Genomic DNA, 22,181 nt, shown 5'->3' on the forward strand with positions numbered 1-22,181 from the left:
GTCCAGAGGAAAAATTATTCAAATGTAATCCTCAATCCTGTGAGCGAGCTACGGAGGCATCCAGGACGAGGAGCTCTGATGGAGACCGTAGCAGACAACAGCTCACTGTGCACATGCTAACAGAACACAAGTAGGAATCTATTACTGTGGGCGCGAGGTAGGTAGCAAATAGTGGCACAGGTCAGAATCCTATACAACCCATCTCTTGAACTCAAGCACGTTGCTACAGCATGCAGATGTTGGCTTACGTCTGGTGCATGAGGTGAAGGGGAGAGGTATAGTCTGCACCTCTTGCAGGAGACCTCAGGAGACCCTTCTTCATGTATGTGAGAGAAAGTGAAGTGCAGGAGAAGACAATGGAAATGTCCGAATAGTACATAACCTAACTCTTCTCCGCAAGCACGCTGCTACTACGTGCAGTTGATGGTGTAGGTCTCGGGCTTGAGGTGAAGGGCAGAGGGGGGTGCAGTCTGCACCTCTTGCAGGCGACTTCTGAAGAACTTGCTTCATTTATATGAGAGGAAGTAAAGTGCTGGAGTGGACAGTGTCAATAACAGGTGCATACATAGATGACCCTGGAGCCAGGTTTCAGTTGAATTATGATTTCCCCTCATCTTCTTACAAGGTCAGGTAATCCCATTAGTTTATAAGTAAACAGGCCTCAAAATGTGCACTCACCACTTGTCATTGATGAGTGATAACAGACTCTTGGCGGGTAAGAGAAGGTGTGCTGTGTGTGTGTAAACAAGTGGGGGCCACAGACTTTGTTCCTGGCTAGTAGCTTGCAACTTGAAATCTTCCCCCCTGATAATAAGCAAGTACCCAGATAGCACCACTGTAGCACCCACCATTCTGTCCATCCCATCACCCATTTAGGCCTCATTGTTCATTCAGAACTAAGTTCACTCCCTTCTCATGTCAGAGCTCCAAACATTAGAGCATTGGCTTACGGCTGACGGCTCTACAAAAAGGTAGAGAGAAATACAGAACACAAACACTCTCAGGCTGCCACAGGATAGGCAGAGGATTGTATATAAAACAATACACCTACAGATCCACCCGCCCATATCCTCGGTACATGCCGGACAAGTCAGATGAGGGCGTGTCCGATGTAACCTGCCATCACTGTAAAGTGAGACTCACCACGAAAGACCACCTCTGTGGCAGAGTGACGCCAGCGTGGAAGTGGAGCATCTTCAGGGCACGTGGCTACAGTGCCCACCTGGCACGCTTCCTTGTCAGGAGAGTCCTCCCAGGTCAAACACAGGATCTCAGAGCAGGGATGCATAGGAGACATTCTCCCTCCCACCACCAGAGCGCATTTGGGATCGGGCAGCCATGTCATGGTGTGGAACAGACGACCATCTAAAGGAGAAAAACAGAGCAACACAGTGATGCCCCCATATCCAAGAAGTGCTATGGCTAACCATTAAATAAAACACACAAGCCCAACAGTGCCAAGAAGACAACCCAGTGGTACATTTGCCCTTGAATTATATTCCTCGTTATATAGGTGCATGCTTTCTTGACTTCATCCCATGATGTGCAGCTCCCATGTTGGCATTGGACCAATACAGCATTGGAACGTTGCTAAACAATTCAGCAACTCCATCTACACATTGCAAACGTAAATCCAGAAACGATCGATCAAAGACAACGACATCCCTCTTCTGATGACCCGTGCTCATCCTACTTCTGCGCCAACTGACCCCATTCCATCTGTTCTCATCTCCAAGGTACATCCCTCTCTCAAATCTTATCTCACATACTTCTTTAATATTTGTCTCCTAACCTCAATGTTCCCCTCTTCCTTCAAACAAGCTTCCATCATTCCTTTTCTAAAGAAACCTTCTGCTGACCCCTCTCTTGTTACTAACTTTTGTCCAATTTCTCTTCTTCCCTATCCCTCTAAACTACTTCAACATCTTGTCTATTTACAAGCTTCCTCATTTGCGTCTAGTAACAATTCTCCATCGCTTTCAATCTGGTTTCCGTCCTATGCACTTAACGGAAACCGCTCTTGTGTCAGTCCTAACCTCTTTACATGTGAAACGTCACTCTAAGCACTCTTCCATTCTTATTCTACTAGACCTTTTGGCTGCCTTTGACACTGTCGATCACTCAATCTTGCTAGCTTCTCTTTCATCCTTTGGTCTTTCTGGCTCTGTTCTTTCCTGGTTCAAATCTTATTTGCCCCAACAGACATTCTCTGGGTGGGACAACGTTGGTCCCCCCATCCTCTTGCCTATGGTGTCCCACAAGGATCGGTTCTGGGACCTTTTCTCCCTATACTTCTCCTCTAGTTAAGTGATTTCTTCTAATGGCCTATCCCATCACTTCTATGCTGATGACACCCAACTCTTCCTTTCTTTAAATTCCTTCTCTACCGACATACATACTCAGCTGTCCTCATGTCTTCCCACTATCTCACACTTAACACTACAAAAACGGAAGTGTTCTTTTTCCCCTTCTACTACTATCCCCTCCCCTATCATTCCCTCATTTATATCATTTCCCCCTGCTCAACTCCATTGTATCTACTGCCTGAAATCTGGGGCTCTACTTTGACTCTGCTCTTTCATTTAAACACATTTCAATTTCTTCTCGTGCCTGCCTCTATCATCTATTCAATATTTGCAAAGTTCGCTCTCTTGATGCAACTAAGCTACTGATCTCTTCATTTTTTCACATCTCTTGTACTGGTCCACTACACTTTTCGGCCTCCCAACCTCTCAACTTGCTTGTATAAAATCTGTTTTCAATGCCTCTATTCCCCTACTTTTCTGTTTGACTTCACGCGACCATTTCCTCTGCTCTTACCACTCTTGGTTGGCTTTACTTCAATGCACAAATCAAAGTCAACTTTCTATCCCTGGTCTTTAAATCTCTCTACGGTCTTTCCGCGGATTGCCTCTCCTCGTGTGTCCTATTCTATACACCCCCCCTTCGACGCTCTCTTCGCTCTAGCTCTCAGTTTCGTCTTATAGTACCAGCCCCTACCTGTGCCCAGTCAAGCTTTTGCACATTCGCTCACCTTGTTTGAATGCACTGGAATGCTCTTCCTCTTGCTCTATGCTCCGATCACCCTTTTATTCCTTGTTTCGCAAATCGTTGAAATCTCATCTGATCCAGCAGGGTTGATCTCAGGGTTCACTTGTCAATTTTTCATTGCCTACTATTGTACCGCTTTTTATATTATTTCTATGTACAGCGCTTTGGATTAAGGCGCTATATAAGTTCCAAATAAATATATACAAATGATATGTAGAGTAACTAGCATACAATTCAATTTCTCCTCACCCCATTGTGCATCGCTCCCTCGCTGGCAGTCGGTCACCCATTCCTGTTCCCGTCTGACAAGGATGTTAATGTCCCGGAGGCGTTGATGATGGCCACATTTCTCCCCAAATCCTCCAGTGCTGAGAACCACTTCTTTAGTGACGAGAGCCGAGCAATGGCCAAATCTCCTGAGTCCAGTGGAGGGTGAGTCAGTAGAGCACACTATGGCCGGGACGGTGCCGGATATCTCGGGGGTGCCGTAAACAGCGAACCCTGAAAAAAAAAGACAATTTAAGGCTTGGAGCCGCGATAAATCATCATCCCAGGCAGCGAGCAAGAGAGAAAGTGGGGGAGAGACAGCTAGACAAAGAGAGAAAGAGAATGAGACAGATGGAGAGATCACAGCAGTCAATGCAACAGAGATTCAAAAGCACAGATACGAGCGGTAACAGCTGCCAGGGGCTTGCTACCAAGGAGGTAGGAATAACTCAAACTCCCCCCAACCCCCCTCAAACATCGGGACACATGCCAGAGGACCCACAGAAAATATAGTCATGACTCACATCCCACACTTGAGGTCAAAAAGACCAGTTTCATATGAGAGGAGACCCCTCACAGTGAAACGTTTGTAATCCTGTTTGAGGGTTACACAAAGAGGAAAGGACTGTATGGAGCAACCAAGACCTAAACACCATATTCAGATGCTGGCCTGTGTGGCTCTGAGGCCATGTTCACTGATGGCAGTCATTTCCAAATTGTGGACCCCAGGTTTGACATGGTGGCAAGATCCAAAAGTGCTCAATTGTCTGTGGCAAGAGTGAATAGGCAACTACAGACAGTTTCCTTACCTCAAAGTTTCTGATGTCTCTGTACCCCGTAAATGGAAGCAGGGCAGAGGGAACCAGGGACCACCGACAATATACAAGGTACAGGCGTTCAATAGACATGTCCAGCCCCTGATGAACCAGATACTAAAGGACAATTCTATCAGATGGGGAGTCCCAGTGGAAAAGAGCAAAGATGGACATCAGAGCTGTACTAGGAACACTATCCAGACATTGTTTAGTCCACATTTTGCTCCTTCTGCTGTGCCCACAGTAACACTGTGCCAGGTGAGGACCTACCCAGGTATGCAGAGTGATGAGGCTGGGTGTCCGTGGACAAAGAGGGCCCAACTCCCTCCCCAGAATAAACGGAGGACCCAGTCACACGGCAAGTCCAAACTGCGGTTTATTACAACCAAAACTAACAGGGATCGATACAAGAACTCAGAAAGATTCCATCATGTCACCCAGTAAATGGCGCACTGGCCAGTTTTGTTCAAGAAAGACGTCACTACTCCGTGATTACTTGGGCCGTTCTCCAAAAACATATCGAAGTGTGGGCTTGGCTGTCAGGAGCACGATAACCTACATGGGCACATATACATGTTATTCTACTGGCTCTTGCATGTCAGGTGGAAGGTCTGTCTCTCCCCCCCCCCCATTTACTAACGAATACGTTGTTGCAGAGTAGGGGACTCACCATTAGTTCTTGCCCGTTGCTACGCACACAGAGTGCTAAACTGTGATTGGCTGGAGCTGACGTCCCCAGGCCTGGGACCCGAAGCGGTTCTCAGCTCACTGTGCACCTTTTCAAGGTGATGAGAACGATTATGTGTCTGTATTGTAACTTGTGTGTACCAGATTTGCCTATGAGACCATGCTGCGCTCTTCACAACACTTTGTTGCTCATTTGTTGCAGCCTGTGTCCGGAGTCCTGGGATCGGCTCTTTTCTTCCCACTGCCGATCACTGTCCATTGTCTACTTCAACTGCATCACGTGTCTAGAGACCATGAAATTGAGTCCTGCAGCTCCAAATAATGAGGATTTTATTCAATTTTTCTGTAGTTGGTCCCTTTGTCGTCTGGGGTTTGGAATGTCTTCTGTATCTTTTAACCTTGGCTTTGGGCCTTGCCTCACAAGTCTTGCTCAATCAGCTTAGCTCGTCCCTTGCACAGTGGTCTGAGGCCTGCAGTAATTTTCCTAAACCTTATAATGCGATTTATACATTGTTCACGTGATGCTATATTCTCCATAGGTTAGTCACACTTGGCTCTGTCAGGTCCTATAGGGTGTCAGGTCCTATAGGGGCTCCTGCAGTTCGATAAAGTGATTAGTGTTTAAGCATCTGCAAGCTTTGCTCAGGATCCACTGTCTCTTGCGGTTTCTGCGCTGCTGCACCTAGCTAATGGCAACATAATAAAAGCAATGACAGCATGTGTATGCATCTGTCCTCCAACTATAGAACTGTACGCTCATGTTCTTCATGTATTAGAGTGTGTGTTTGTGTGGTGCAGTGCTGATTGCACGTGAGCTTCATGTCCAACGCTGCTAGGTCGTGGTGTCCCTAGAGAAGTCAGCAGCATGGCTTCTTGGTGCTTAGTCCAGGCTGTCCATATAGGTGTCTCTGACCATAGTCTTCGGCTCTTCATCCACGCATGAATAGATTTGTACTGTGCCAGGTCGGTATGGCTGACTGAGAGGATACCTCTCAGTGTATTTATCGATCATTGGTCCATTTGGGATTCGTCTGAAATATAATGGGTGATTGCGATGTTTCCTGGCCTTCCGTCTTGTCATGACCTTGATGGGAGGGGGTGGCAAGATCCAGACTCCCTCTTCAACCTGCACATGCCTGGCAAAAATTATTTAAATTGGATAGAAATACACCACCATAAAAAAGATATATCTTTTATGGCCATAACCCATTGAACTCTTATAATGCATTATTGAAGAATGATTGGGAAAACTAAGTGAGTTTATGACGTTTTGAAAGCAGTGCGCGAGCATTTCCTTTTTTGTTTAAATTGGACCCCAGGTAAAGGTCCGGGATAAATAGGGATGAGGAGGTGGGGTTAAAGGGTGACTAGTGATTTGTGCTCATAACAGAGTTCAGTGTTTTATTTCCATCTGCCAAGCACAGGCCTGATCTCACAGCCATCACATCTCGGGTCATTTAGTGTTACACCTTACTGAACTGTAAACTCATCTGTGATCAAGCCTGCACACTCCCAAACATCAGTCCTGAAATTCCCTATTCCTCACCCACTCCAGCCCCCAGAGTCTGTGGTGACGGCGGTAGGAGGTTGAGGCACTAACAAGTGGTATTTCAATGACCTCATACAAGCATACATAGTGTCACACAGCAAATACCGGTTTGTTTAGTTGTTGGGGTGAAATTGAAAAATTATAAATATTAGCCATCACCCCATACACAGTTACATAGTTACATACACATCCCGTGCTTATATGCTTGGAAGAGAAATGTCTCTCTCTCTCTCTCTCTCTCTCTCTCTCTCTCTCTAGACACTGCATACAATATCTCCCGAGCTGCAGGGGGCAAGGCCATATCCTTACATGGGTCAAGGGCCAAAGAGAACTCAAACCTGAAGAGCTGGACTAAGGTGGTATGGCAGAGCAACTGCTTACCTGCACTGTGGTACACGCTCTCTGTCCTGGCCAGGCTCCCCTTGGATGCACGCAGTATGAAATAATGAGAACACTTCAGGTGCCATTCCTAAAAATGAGATAAAGGCACAGTGAATACCCAAGTAACGACTGGTCTGACACAGAGCACAGGCAGCCACAACTGTGCGACCAATGAACCAATAAGAAAGTTCCCAGTGCTTTAAAGCACATAACAATGACCGTCCCGCGATATGGGGGAGCCTAAGAACTAACCATTACTCCCCCCGCCCTGATAGGAGCATCCACAGTCCCTCCACATCCCCATGCTGCTATGTTAGGGAGAATTCTCATAAATGTGCTAATTCCCTTCACCTTAGAGACCCCCAACAACTTTGCTGGATTTTGAGGACTTGATTTTTTTTTACTTGGATAGAGTGCGAGTCCTTTTTCCCCACTCTCATGTATTTGGATGTGTGTTTTACTCTTGTGTTCTTTGGATATGGAGTTTTAGACAACCCCACAGGCATCATCTTTTCATGTGTGTCACACAGCACCCTCAGTGCAGTGACACAGGGAAGCTTTATTAGGCTGTGTTTCCAAGAGAATGTAAAGTTAAATTGGCTTTACTTGTCTTTCCAAATTCCTAGACCAAGCACACACTATCTTACAATGGAGTGCTGGAGGGGTTACCTAGTATCCCTTATGTCTAGAAAATCATGTAGCAGTCAAATGCTACCCTTTCCTATCGAAATGGCCGGTGGCAATGATTTTACAACGAACTACCATGATTTTTCCCGGTTGCTAAAAATCGCGGGGGCCATGTTTTTCAAGATGGCGTCTGAGCCCCCTTTGTTTAAACAGGTCCCGGTCTTCTTTTTTTGCCATTTAATTTTGGAAAGGTCCTTCTAGAGTTTGTCTCTGTGCGCCAAACTAGGTTTGGTCCCTTTGTTTCTATGCCTTTGGCGGGCTTCAGGACTGAAGACCGCCTCTGGCACCCGTGTGCCTGGGCTGGGCAGGAAGTGAGGGAGGTGCCCGAAACTCCCTGTGCTTAGTCTCCTAGGAGACCCGAATGCACTCTGACGCGATTGACTGGCTGACTGTCTAGCAAGGACAGCCACCCTGCTGGGTGAGTGGCAGCTAAGCTGGAATGAATGGGAGAAAACGGTTTAAAAAGGCGAGTCTCGACTGGCCACCAGGGGGCGCACGGATGGTATCGCTCTCCGTGTAGGCTCCGCGCAAGGGTCCTGAAAAGTGGGTTGAGCCCCCACCACGAGACCCCCATCTGCTACTTCATCGACGAAAACCAGCATCGGAAGTATCCAGGCACCACCCGAAGCAAAACGGAGCCTTTTTCGGGGAGAAAACTCCCCCTGCACCACACGCAGCACGAAGGCTGGAGGGGCCTGCGTGCCTCCTCTACGCGCGGCACCGGGGAGAGCGCTCTAACCCACATCGCTGCTGGGGCCCACTCTAAAGTATACGCATATCTCCTCCAGCGGGCCCAGACAGCTGTCCCGCGGCCTCCAGGTTCATGAATTTGAGGCCCAGACGAGGACCGTCTGGTCGCCGGATCCCGTGCGGCGTTGGATCAGGCCCGTGAGACACCCCTGTCCTACGGTGACGCGGTATCACCTCTCTTCACCCCGCTTGCTTGAGCTGCTCCTGTTGCTCGCCGTGTGCGCCGAGCCCCCTTTTGGATTCCAACTCGGCTGATGAATCGATTGGTGAGTGAGGCCTGGGGCTGTTGAGGTGCGTGTTGTGATCCGCCCTCCCCCCAGTGGCATAGGTGGAAAGAACCGCAGTCCTCTGAGTACCGGAGATACGGAAGGAAGCCCTGGGCAGGTTTCTCCAGGCAGCAGAGGGCTGAGGGTTGGGCCCCTGTTTCTCAGGGCGTGTGCCCTCCTCGGCCCCCCCACTCGATCCCTGAGGCTTACCGAAATGAACTACACTGAGCATTGGGCCTGGGCTAGGCCACGCGCATGAGGGTGGCCTGAAGAGGCTGTGCGTGGACTTCTCTCCTTGGGGACCGCCCGGGACCGGAATTAAAGGTCAATACACAACCTTTAGTTGGAGTCGTGTCTGTGGCTTGTTTCTGAAGTTCTGAAGAAAACTTAGTTATCAATATATCCCATAAAACTTTAAGTAAGATGGAAGAAGACCTACTACAAAAGGGCTTGAGTTTTGTACCTATGTACAGCACGACATTGTTTGACACAAAGATCGAATTGTATTCACTTGTGAGGAAACTCAAATTGAAAGTTTTCTTCGAAGAATTAGAAATCCATGAGAACGCATCCAATGCCCCTGATTTCCAAGAATTTAGAGCCAAGAGTGGTTTCATACCATCAATCTATGTACCATCCATTGATATTTTTCAAAAACTAGTGACCAGGGACCTCGAACGCATTAGCTACAAGACTCCACCACATAAGAACCTCAGACCTCATGAAATGAAAACCATCAGGAATCTTTATTGCGAAAAAAATATAACAGTACGACCAGCAGACAAAGGAGGTGCGTTGGTGATAATGAACACCACTGATTATGATGCTGAATGCAACAGACAACTACAAGATCGCATCATGTATGCACCTTTGGATCATGATCCTACAGTGGCAATTAAACAAAACCTTGAAACACTACTTGATAAAGCCATGGAACCTGAATGGATAAATGAACACACTCGCAAATTCTTGAACAATAACCACCCGAGAATCCCCAACTTTTATATATTACCCAAGATCCACAAAGATTCAACCAAACCACCAGGAAGACCCATTGTCGCAGGCATGGACAGCATTAATCAACCGCTAGGTGTGTACATTGACTTCTTTCTCCAACCTTTGATTCAGAAGACTTCCACTTACATCAGAGATACCACACATTTTCTACAGAAGCTCAACACCGTCACTTTTCAACCAGAACACCTGTTATTCACCATAGATGTCAAGAGTCTGTACACATCCATACCCCATGATTTAGGCATCGAATCAGTAGGATGGCTATTATTGGAAACACCAGAGGTCCATGCACAAAAAGAATTCATAACGGCTCTCCTCCAGTTTGTAGTGGAAAATCCATATTTTCAATTTCACAACAAATTTTTCCTACAAGTCTCCGGAACATCTATGGGTGCCACCATGGCACCGTCTTATGCGAATTGCTTTATGCACAAATTCGAAATGGACAACATACTACAAAAGCCTGATTGGAACAAACACATACACCTATGGACACAATACATAGATGTTGTTTTTGGAATTTGGACAGACACAGAAGCTACTTTTGATGTTTTTTTCAAATATTTGAATAGCATTGACCGTCGTATCCAATTTACCAATAAAATATCCAAAGATAAGATCACATTTCTGGATGTCCAAATAACCAAGAGGAATACCGGTTATAACATTACACTTTTCCGTAAACCAACTGATCGGAACAATTTATTACACAGATTGAGTTTCCACCAACCAAGTCTCTTGAGGAACCTGCCATACAGTCAATTACTGCGTGTTAAAAAGAATTGCGAGTGATCCGGAGGACTGCCTAGCCCAACAATTGATAATGAAGGGGAAATTCCTTGCTCGTGGTTACAAAGCATCAGAACTAGATTCAGCATCTCAGAGAGTGAACGCGTGCGACCGCAGTACCTTGTTATCTAACACTGATAAATCCCCAAGAGAGCTTAAATCACCAGTATATGTTTCTAAATTCTCTGTCCAGAGCAATAAATTAAAAATTCAATCAAGAAACATCTTCAAAAATGATATAAGAGTACAGAATTTGTTTGACCAACTTCCGGTTTTCGCATACCAGAGGAGCAGGAATTTGCGAGACGAACTCGTTCACACACGACCCAGATTGTACGTACCTATTACCCAAAGGACTGGGACATATCCCTGCCTTCACTGTGCCAACTGTAACCTGATATTGAAGGGCAACACAATACACCATCCACGTACAGGCCACAAAATCTTTTTGAGAACATTTGGAACTTGTGATAGTACTAACATTATATATATGGCATCAAGTGTCCATGTGGGAAGTATTATGTAGGTCAATCCACAAGAGCAGCAAAAGCACGCTGGAAGGAACATCGCTCTTGTATCCGTAACTCCAATCCTAATTCAGCGGTGGCTCGCCGCTGGAGTGAAAACAGACAACTTAACCCAAATCAAGTTTCTGATCCTAGAGGTGTTGAACCAAGTAAACCCACCTGAGGATTTGGGACTGCGGCGAAACAGGAGAGAAACCTTCTGGATAGACAAACTTGGGAGCCTGTCTCCAAATGGGCTCAATGAAGAGATTAACTATCATTGCTGCATCTGATCATGTTATTGTGACATTATATATTGTTTCTACAATCACTCATGGCTCTGAACATTGCGGATCCACTGTATACATTTTGGACCCGATGTATTATGGTATCATTCTTTGCGTATGACAGTATTTCACTGTTTTTTGCCACTCTAGTTGCTTCAAAAGTCGTTTTTCCGTGCTTGTTGTCTGTGACCCCAGGTGACATCTAATCTATGCTACCACTTGTGACAGGTCTTCATGCCTACCATGTTACATTAAGCTGGTCATTTGCCTTCTGATTTTTATTTTTATTTCCATTTGCACACTCAGTTTTTTACACACACATATCTGTACACACTTTGTTGACGCACCTCCCGGACATTTAGTCTGGGACCCAAGGCGGCATTCCCTTAATGTTACCCCTTGCGACATGTTTCATGTATGTTTTATTTATTTATTTTTCCATTTATTTCTCCATGTATGCCATCTTATTCTTTCATTTATATGCATCATTCTTGTACCGTTTTTGTTATGCTTCATCTGCGCAGTATTTCTTCTATTTTTTATGTTTTTTTCATTTTTCATTTTCTGAGAGTATGTATTCCATTATTCCTCTATGACCACCATTAGGCTACACATATACTTGGTTTGCCTAATAGGGGCTTCAATACTGTGTTAGCAGAGTTGTTTTGAAGCTACCCGCATCGCACCTTTCTACAGACGCGATGCGGTCACGTCGTTATTTAAATAACCGTTTCCTTAGCAACGCCATAACACGGCGATGCACAGCAGCGATCGGACGGCTTTTCAGACGGCCGCGCTGCACATACAGGTACTTCCGCGTTCTAGTACGATCACTTTAGGTAATTTGACTTACTTGAATCTATTCAGCCATCTGATTACTCTAACTTTCATGCTTCTAGAAAGCCGCTTGTTCATTGTCCTTTAATGGACTGCGTGTATATTGAAATCAACACGCCTGACATTGCAAAAGCTTACATTGGCTACACACCGTTGTAGAGGTACTTTTTGTCTCTTTATTTCCTAAGCACCATTTTGTTTTCCGTTTTCTTTCACTCATTGCATTTTTCTGTTTTTCTTTCTCCAATATGCACTTCTACGTTTATTCCAACATTCTACACTCTGGTATGTGTTTTGAATTTTCATTTTTATGGTTTTGTATTTGCTTATGTGCATCTGTATTTGTGTTATGTTATTATATTGTTACCATTTAGACTTGCCCTAACGAAGGAGTTGTAATACTCCGAAATGCATTGGCATATTAAGTCGATACTCACCAAGAGATGTGTAGCTGCATCCTCACTAAGACTGTATTAGTGTTTGGTTTCCATTATTATTTTGTTGATAAAACTCTATTCAACTTATCTTAAACTTGGATTCCCTCTGAGCATTATTTTGAAATTAGATATAAGTAGTTCCTTTTGAACACAGAAACGTTTTGGAAGAAGATTCTACTAATTTCATAACCCAGATTGGCTACAACGGAGAGCAGCTGCGTGACTAAGTCGGCCAAACTTAGTCTTCTGCTCTACTGTAAGGGTTTGAGCTCCCCCACAAAGAGATCCATGGTTGCCAGGGAATTTAGGAGATCAAATATAGATATTCTATTTCTCCAAGAAACGCGATATCGAAAGGGTGAGGAGAGAGTGACCCCAGCACGGGAGATCGGACCAGCCTTCTGGAGCTCGGGTATCTCGAAAAAAGCGGGAGTGGGGATCCTAATCCGCAAAGGCCTCCGGATGACAATTCTTGAGACATGGATGGACAGGGAGGGGAGGGGAGGGCTCTCAGTCGTGGGAAGCATACGGGGCACAACAGTTACCTTTGCTACGCTTTATGCGCCTAACCAAGGGCAAAATAGGTTCCTTCACTAAATCAGTGAGAAGGTTTTCGGCATGGCCAGGGGACACATAGTTCTCGGTGGCGATTTTAACACGTGAATGGACAGCTCAAAGGATAGACAAACTAGAGCTGACGTAGCAGATCCACCCAACACGCGGAACGAGGCAGACATTAAACTAACCCTTAATCTTTATGGTCTCGTGGACAGTTGGCGCCATTTGCACCCGACGGACAGAGGCTTCACCTTCCACTCCCTCCCCCACGACACGCTCACGCATATCGATTACATCTTCCTCTCAGATGGCCTCTTGTGCACATTGCAAGCGGCAACTATCTACCCCTCAGCCTGGACGGATCATGATATGGTTATGGTGGATATACTTTGGAACGACCTGGCCCTCCGGAATACCAAATGGAGATGTAATGACTCCTTATGGGCTGGCTCGGTCTTCAAGGAAGCTTTGGAAACCGAGATCGAGCAGTTCTTCGCTTCTGATGACACAGGGGAGGTAGGGAAGACATCCATATGGGAGGCAGCCAAGGCAACTTGGAGGGGGGTGCTTATAAGGGAAGTGGCCCAAAAAAACGAGAACGTGCCTTGATAGAGAAGGGCATTAGGGAAAGGCTCTGTAAGGCCCAGAGCCTGGAACAGCCCTCCCCATCTGAAAGGCCCAAGTATATTGCAGAAGCTAGAGGAGTTGAAAATACTTATCGTGGGCAAAACTGCCCACACCCTACAATACCTTAAACAAAAATATTATGAGAAGGGCGACAAGGCGGATGCCCTCTTGGTGGCTCGTCTCCGTGCACAGAAGGCGAAGAGATGGGTTGAACTTATCGAAAGGACGGATGGCACCCTCATGGACACGACAGTGACTTCCCCCGAGGACGTACAAGAAGCATTTGCCTTCTTCTATGAAGATCTATATGTAAGCGACCCCCTCCTGTGGGAAGCATAGACACGTACCTCAAGGAGGTGCGGATCCCCTCGCTCACACTCACAGAGGCCAATTCCCTAGACATGTCGGTCACTGAGGAGGAAGTTGTAGAAGCCATAAAGCGCTTGAAGACAGGTAAAGCCCCAGGAGATGATGGATTCACGCCCGGTTTCTACAAGACATTCTCCACTCTCATTGCCCCCTTTCTTGCATCTCTGTTCAACCACATCTTCGACACAGGTCGTGCTCCTCCATCCTTCTCTCAGGCCCTCCTTGCAGTCATTCCGAAGGAGGGTAGAGATCCTAAATACTGCAGCTCCTATCATCCCATTTCTCTCCTCAATATCGACGCTAAGATTTATGCCAGGGTCATTGCGGCCCGGCTTGAAACGCACCTCCCTAGGTTAATACATTCTGACCAAGTTGGTTTCGTTCTTGGGAGACAGGGCGCGGAAACTATGAGAAAAACACTTCACTTACTCCACGAGGCACATGGTATGGGAGGGGACCCATCACTTTTGTCGCTAGACGCTGAGAAGGCCTTTGATAGGGTGTCATGGGATTTCTGGGACAGGTATTGGTCTCGAACGGGTTAGGGCCAAAACTCTGCCGTGCCATCAAAGCGCTGTACACCTCCCCCACAACTTCAGTAGTGGTGAATGGAGGTTTCTCACAATGGTTTCCACTGGAAAGGGGGACGAGGCAGGGCTGCCCACTGTCAGCGATATTATTTGTAATGTCCCTTGAACCGTTAGCTCAAAAATTGAGACACGATAGTAGAGTCAACGGTATCACAGTAGATGATTGAGAATACAAACTGGGCATATATGCCAATGATATCTTATAACACTTAACTGATCCCTTAGATTCGGTCCCGGCTGCGCTTGAAATAATTGAAGAATATGGTCAGTTGGCAGGCCTGAAAATTAACACTGCGAAATCTGTCCTCCTCCCAATTAACAAGAGTAGAGACTCTGAGGTCAAACGCTTTGCCCCCCTAGGAGTAAAAGTTAGCCTCACCACGCTCCGATACTTGGGTATTAATGTTACTCGGGACCTAGGATCCCCATATGAAGCCAAATTCCCCACCATTGTCACTTGCCCTTCAGAAAGACATTCAAAGATGGTCCAAGCTCACCATCTCTTGGCTGGGCCATCTAAATGCCATAAAAATGGTGATCCTCCCTAAGATACTATATTTGTTCCAAATGCTTCCCATTAAAATGCCCCCAGAATACTTCCCGAACACAAGAAAGTTGCTACTAGCCTTCTTGTGGGTTGCTACTAGCCTTCTTGTGGCACGGCCAGAAGCCTAGAATTCCGAGATCCTTGCTCCAGCTTTGAAAAGATAATGTAGGGGTAGGCCTACCGGACATCGAAACATGCTATAGGGCGGCCCAACTCCGGGTCCTCCTTCCACATGTCAGGCAGCAGTCAGAGCCACAGTGGATAGCCCTGGATAACTATCACCTCCGTCCCTTTATTTTGGGTGAATGGCTATGGGTGCCTGGGTCCCAATTACGTAATAGCATCAAATCTAAATCTCATCCCATTATAGGCACAATATGGGCAATAGGGAAACCGGGCAAGAAAATGGTTGGAGTTACAACATGGCCCTCTCCTCTGGGCCACTTATGGTCCCCGGGGATCCGAGATGCTTTGAGACCTGGTACCAGGCTGGTCTAGAAAGGGCAGGTCAACTATGGAGAAATGGCTCTTTTATAACCATTCAGGAATTTCGGGAGGCGCTTGGCATAGGCTTGCTCTCGGTTTTCCTGTACATGAGGCTCAAGGGGGTATTGACAAGGCCGATATGGAAAGAACAATTGCAGAGGGACCTTACCCCATTCGAGAGAATTCTTGACATGCACAGGCTCCAGAGGTCTGATAAGTGCAATGTACCTGGCATCGATTGAGGTCGATATTACACCCTCCTTGACACTCAAAGACAGATGGGAATCTGATATCGGTAGGCAAATTTCACAGAAGTTATGGCTTCAAATATGCAGACGGACGGCGAAATCATCTATATCCTGTCAGTATAAACTACATGCTATCAAGTTAATGTATAGATGGCAATATGACCCAACCCGGCCTGCCAAAATGTATCAAGGAGTAAGCCCATACTGCTGGAGGGGCTGCGGGAAGCGGGCTGATTATTGGCATTTGTGGTGGGGATGTACAGTGGTCCAAGCCTATTGGTCAGAGGTTCTTAGCTGGATTAGGGACCTAGGTGATGTCGAAAGAGAGAAACAACCACTGCTGATCTTGTTCGGCTTGATTGAAACGGAGGACACTATCATGAAAGCACCCAAAATGGTGTTAGGTCTGTTGATGGCTGCACAAGCCTATCTAACCATGGTATGGAAAAGAGCCACACTCCCTAGCAAGACTGAGTGGCTGGGTGTTGCTCCGAGTATTTACAGAATGGAAAACCTGACTGCAGCCTTACATGGAGATCGTACCAATGTTGAGAACGCATGGTCAGAATTTCGTGCTACATAAGTTACGTGAAAAGAATGTGTGCAAAACACTGCCAAATTTTGTGTCATTTTAGTCAATTGCTGTTGGAGCCTGTCTTGCCAGGGTCTTGCGTTATGCTGTCCACACTTGCCTTATGTCATGAGTATATAAGCGGTTCTTTGGTAATGTTTAAATTTGTTTTCAATCCCCGGACGGTGACATGTGAAGGGAGGAGGGGGGGGCGGGGTAAAGAAAGTGGGTTTTGTTGACGTTATTGGTTAATTATTTGATTCCAAGAGACTTTATACGCTCGATATGAAAATGTTACTTGCTGTGAATAATCTTTTTCTTTCGACTCAGTATTTGAATGTAATTGTCTGTCGAACTTTTACAAAACCAATAAAATTGAAATTAAAAAAAAAAAAGCCGAGTCTCTTGGCTTGGAAGGCAGAGTCGACCACTGGAACGAAAGAACCGAAGAGGAGCTGGAAGAGGATGGCTGCTGCAACTCCTAGACCGTTGGTTTGCTCGGTGAAGCCCTGCTGCAGGTCCCTTCAAGGACGATTTCTCCCTTTGAGTTGGTGGGACCAATCAACTCGTAAGCCACCTGGACACCATTCTCTGAGCTGGTTGTATTTTCATTTTCCTCAGAGTGCTGCAGGAAACCGAATAGCCAGGGAGAAGGACACCAGTTTGTGTGCTTTAAGACAGCTACCAGAATCGAAGATTTGCCAGTTTGCCAGCTTTGTGACCAGTCCCCGTGCAGTACAGGATTCCCCAACGTCCTCCCTCTTGTCCCCATGACTGAGGCTCAGGAACAGCGAGATCTGCAAGTCTACAGCTGCATCTTTTTCTTCAATACAAGAGTATTGTGAAAACCCGACCGAGAGAACTTACCCCTCACTGCGAAAGTCCGTATAACTTTGGTAACTTGCAGGCCTAGTCAGCTTGTGACCCGACATACAAACCTTTCTTCGATGAACTACTTCTGAGAACAGTGGCAAAGACTTTTCCCTTTAAACTATCAGAACCGTTTTTCTTATACAAGACTCTAGCCCATTAACTTTGGCTTACCTATTGCATTGAATCAACTCCTCTGGTGAACTCAAACTATTTTCACTGTTTAAGAGTAACTCTATTATTCATATCATTAACTTATGGCTTTTTGCTCCTACTTCAAAGTAGTTTAAATGTCTCAGAACCGGATACTGTAAAGTACTGTAGTATATTTCTGTGTGATATGGACTGCCTCCTTTTAGTGAATGTTTTCTAACTGACTAAGTGTTTTACCAAGAAACCTTGAGTATAAGTGTCTGAATACTTGTAATGCTAGACCTCTGTGTAACACCCTTACAAGCTCACATTCCTTCTTGAAATAAGCCTGGCTGCTCAGCCCGCTACCAAAAACTGTGTGGTACAGACGTATACCAAAGGTTGGTTTTGCTTACACCTGTGGTCCTAGTTGTGTGTAGTGGTCCCAGAGGGTACTGCATGCAAACTTTGCCTAACATGCTACATGACTGAATAGTATCAATACTTTCACATACGCCCTCCTACAATCTCTAGTAGAGAGACCTAGCCCTGCTTCCCATACACCCTCCACCCCTTTTTCTTCCTGCACTTATCAGTGCTACCCTGTCTGCTGCCTTAAACCCAGCACTTGCTGGCTGCACTACCACCGTTTGCTGGGTACAGCGTATGGGACTTGCCTCATACGTAGCAGTTTTTTAACGGCGTCGTATGACTTGCGCTTAGCTTGAACATTGGCGTTGAAGTCTGTGTAAATGTGTATGTCAGCAGATTCGTGTCGAAAGACTCCTTTTTCTCTGGCCAGGCGGAGGATGAGATCCCTGTATCGATAGTTAAGAAGCCTAGCCAGGGTAGTTTGGGGTGGGGCTCCTGGTTTGGGGAAGGGGCCAACACACGATGCGCCCTCTCCACCAGGAAGTGCTGGGATCCCTTGACGAGTCAAGTATTATTTTTTTTTTTTTATTATTAAGTTTATTGAATTTTAATAATTGACGAGTCAAGTATTGAATTCAATAAGTTTTCCACAAATTGCTCCATCGGGCCATTACAGGCCCAAAGAGGGGTTTCTAACCTGAGACTCCTCTACCTCTTCTGACACCTATTCCAGAATGGAGTTGAGAGAGAGAGAATGATCCGCTACAGGAGTATAGAAAGAAAAAGAGGAAAAAGGGAGTTAGAGGAAGGATCGGGAGGAGGTAGTAGCATGCTTGAAAAAAGAGGAAACAGAAAGGGAAAGTAAATAGTTAAAAAGCGCTCTCAGATGAGGAATGACATGGGGATAAACTAGACGAATGAGAGAAGGCAAGAAGCGCAGAAGCATTAGCCTGGAGAAATGGAAGCTGATGTGAGACCTTAGAAATGGAGGAAAAAGAAGAAAAAGGGTAGGAGAACACAGATTTTTACATTCTTAATTTTTGAAACCGTACAAGAAAGTAAATCGGAAGCAGAAAGACAAATTAACTGTAGGATCAGGAACGCAAAGGGCAGGCAGCTAACTAAGAGGAGAACACAAATCCAGGTGGTGTGCGAGGTGCCTGTTCGTGACCAGGTACCAGCACGGCTGCGTGGCAGCGAACTTTACAGTCTGTTCTTTATGGCAGCTAACAGAGGAGGAGGAGGAGCATTAAACACAGTCAGCACAGGAACATGAAAACCCACGGTCAGCGTGCAGTGTACGAACTGGGTGTTCATCTTCACTGGTTGACTGGGGTGCAGGGCGGCATCAACCAGTGGACACTTGTGACAGCGCCATTATCCTGGGAAACGTTGTGAACTCCTCGAAAACCATCTTCATAAGGTCAGTGTGCTGCGCATGCTACATTTAGTGCTGATGGTCAGTGTTAAGTAAACAACACAATCATCACAATCAGTACAGAGGCTATAGCCCACCCAAATTGACTTTTTTAAATGAAACGCTATTATACAGCAGCACAGGGCCTTACCGCTCACTAAAGTAAACATAAATACTGAGTAGAACGAGACAGTGATAAGCGATCTTTAAACAGCACGTCAGAGAGCAAACATCTTAAAGAGAAAAAACCGGTAGGATTATGCCACTGAACTATTATCTGCGCAGTGGTGCTCTGGCAAACGACCCGCAGGCACCAGAATGGGACGGCTCATTGATGGATAAAGGCAATTACACAGGCACTTTGTTGCACACAAGTGGGGCAATGTCTGCCATTAGGACAAGAATGAATAGTGAGTGCCCAAGTCCACGCCAGTGACCATCTTCAAGATCCTCAAGATGGCAGCACGAGTTTACAGGGTAACACGAATTTTGACAAACTATTGGCATCAGAAATGGAATATACCCTTATATCAAATATGAAAAGGAAAATTAAGGAGTGCTTCCTAAAAAAAAGGCATCAGAGCTTAGGAGATTTAAACATGAGAGAGGCAAATGGCAGGAAACTCCCCTTTCGACCATTGGACATGGATCTGGTTGCAGGCTTTTCTTTTTTGGAGGAAGGTTTCTCCCAGGAAGGCAATCTGTCTCCCATAACAATAAAAGCAGGACACAAATCGCCAGAATCCCAAATCATTGAACAACCTTTGCCAGGTATAGCATGCCCAAGACAAGAAACTGAAATAGAAGAAAATCAGCCTAACCCAGGAGTGGTTACGCAAGATCCAAGAACAAACAAAGCCAACCTATCAGCACTGAATTTCGTGCTCAACGCGTTGGTAAACGTGTTTGAAATGCTAAAAGGAGAAGTTCAGACTCATTCAGGTATACTGCTGGAATCAACCAAAGACGTGGGCCAATGTGAATTCTCAACGGTGTGCAAACTGACCATAAGCCCTTAAAGTGGCTGATGAACATGAAGAGAGAGAATCCAAAGTTGCTTAGGTGGTCCATAAGTCTACAAGGCTTTGATTTCACTATTGAGCATAGGCCAGGTGTCCAACATAGCAATGCTGATGGGTTGTCCAGAATGTTTAACCGACCTGAACAAGAGACTCATCCAGGGGTGGATTAGTTCCCCCTGTCCTTAGTCTGGGAGGGGCGAGTGTTAGGAAAGATTTCATATTGTAGGTAATTTTCCTTCCATGTAGCAACCCCCAAACTTTTTGCTGTTGTTTACACCCTGATCTAGACTTTGCCAGAGAAGCGCAGCCTTCCGCTGCACTCCTCTGGGCTCTCGCTCCATTCTTACGGGGAAACTGACATGCCCTTAAGACAGTCAATACCGGGAAATGTTTTCCGTAGTTCTTTTCTCATGTTGCAGCTTTCGTGCAACATGGCACAAGAGTGCACCGTAACTTACATTACCGCGCTCTTGGGTCCCTAGTCATTCTACAGGCCCCAGAAACTCTCGATGGATTTATAACGAACTGTGCAAGTATGTCACGGACGGGACTGGTGGCACCGATCGTTTCTTTGTGTTTTGAACTCCCTTTTGCCCTGTTAACCGCGCTTCTCGCGTTTGGCCAAAACGGGTGGCCTGGCTTCTAAAATGGCCATGCCACGAGGTTCTTTGTCCTGTCCGCTGACCGTCTTGCCCCTTCACCTTCCCCAGGTCGAGCCGACCTGGGGCCATCCTTATTTGGGCATGTACTTTCCCGTGAAACACAGATGCTTTCGCAGGTTTCTACAGGCCTTGTGTGTGCCTCCAGAATGTGGGCTGGGATGTCTGGTTCCAATACACATCCTGGGTGCCAGAGAGTCTAGTGTCTTGAACGCCTGGGACCACTGTGGTCCGTGATAGGTCCACGTATGGTGTGAGTGCTTTGTGCGCAGATCTCCCATTGGGTCCTCTCCGGTTTGGCGCGAAGGGAACTCTGGATAAGAGGAGGCTGGAAACACCACTACCAGGTCGATCTCCTGAGTTCTCACGAACTACGGATAAAGGAGCCAAGTATCCTGCAACCAAGAGGCTGAACCGAGGAATCGCTGGTGACCCACTGAAGGACTGCTCCTCTGCACTGCTGTGAGACCATTCTGCCTCTGATCGAACGAGAAGGCCTGTACTGGTACTTCGACCCTTTGGAATAGTGGGAACAACTATTCTCGGCATCTTCATCATCTCCTGCACGTAAGCCTTCGGAAGCGTCTCTGGGTCATCCAGTGGACTGACCAGCCTACCCAGGAGCCTTGCTCTGTCACCGCCATCAGGTTGCTGCTGTATTCCGAGTCCTTGACACGCTCACACGATTCGTACACTTGGCATACCCAGGTCTGAAGTGAGAAGTGTACATTGGGCTGAAATACACACAGCCACTTCGTTGCCCTGCTGTGGTAACAATATGTGCGGGTTCACTTCGTTTGGGACATCCTCAACTCCAACTTCTGCTGCCGCGGAATCTACTCGACGCCGAGAAGTTCCCTGCTCGTATCTGAACCTGGCAGCAATGAAACTGACGCGGAGAAGCCTGGGTCTTCCTGCATCGAGGACCGGTGAGTAGCAACCCTAGGAACCGGTCGCCCTCCTGCAGTAGCCTGTAGCTTTTCCTCGCTGTGTTAAACAGCACGCCTTTTTCGCACTCGCACTCTGCTTCTGCCCATAAGTGGAGGCCGCACTTGAGTAGCGGAGATCTGTTTGTTCTCATTTGTTCACCGCTCTGAACTGCCCGATTTCCTTGAAGAGACTCCCCTTGGCCTGTTGGCACCAGCGGTTGCAGGTACTTTTGAGCACAAGGCTCCACTCTTCGTAGGGCTCGGACTTCCTTCTAGTTACGTGGCCTTTGAAGGCGAACTGGGTCTAACGATTACTTGCACTGCCTGTTTTCCTCCCCATCTAGGTGGTCTGCATATTTTGTGCTTCGAACTCTTTAGACCCTTCGGTAATTGTATATATATTGTATTTGATTGTGATGTGTTGGTTTACTTGAGTTTTACCGCAATCCTTTACTATG

General features: G+C 46.4%; 1 protein-coding gene across 4 annotated transcripts in view; it reads right to left on the reverse strand.

Annotated features, from left to right (window-relative positions):
• The window catches only part of LCMT2 (leucine carboxyl methyltransferase 2), a 164,290-nt gene that overhangs the window by 60,070 nt on the left and 82,039 nt on the right, over window positions 1-22,181 (reverse strand). For all 4 annotated transcript variants that reach the window (XM_069640559.1, XM_069640562.1, XM_069640560.1 and 1 more), the window contains exons 8-10: window positions 6,751-6,838; window positions 3,301-3,552; window positions 1,144-1,365 (exon numbers count right to left, since the gene is read on the reverse strand). In XM_069640559.1, the coding sequence (XP_069496660.1) occupies window positions 1,144-1,365; window positions 3,301-3,552; window positions 6,751-6,838 (562 nt within the window). The remainder of the gene's footprint in view (window positions 1-1,143; window positions 1,366-3,300; window positions 3,553-6,750; window positions 6,839-22,181) is intronic.

The sequence above is a fragment of the Ambystoma mexicanum genome, chromosome 7q, assembly GCF_040938575.1.
Source record: "Ambystoma mexicanum isolate Mex_15411 chromosome 7q, UKY_AmexF1_1, whole genome shotgun sequence".
Lineage (NCBI taxonomy): Eukaryota > Metazoa > Chordata > Amphibia > Caudata > Ambystomatidae > Ambystoma > Ambystoma mexicanum.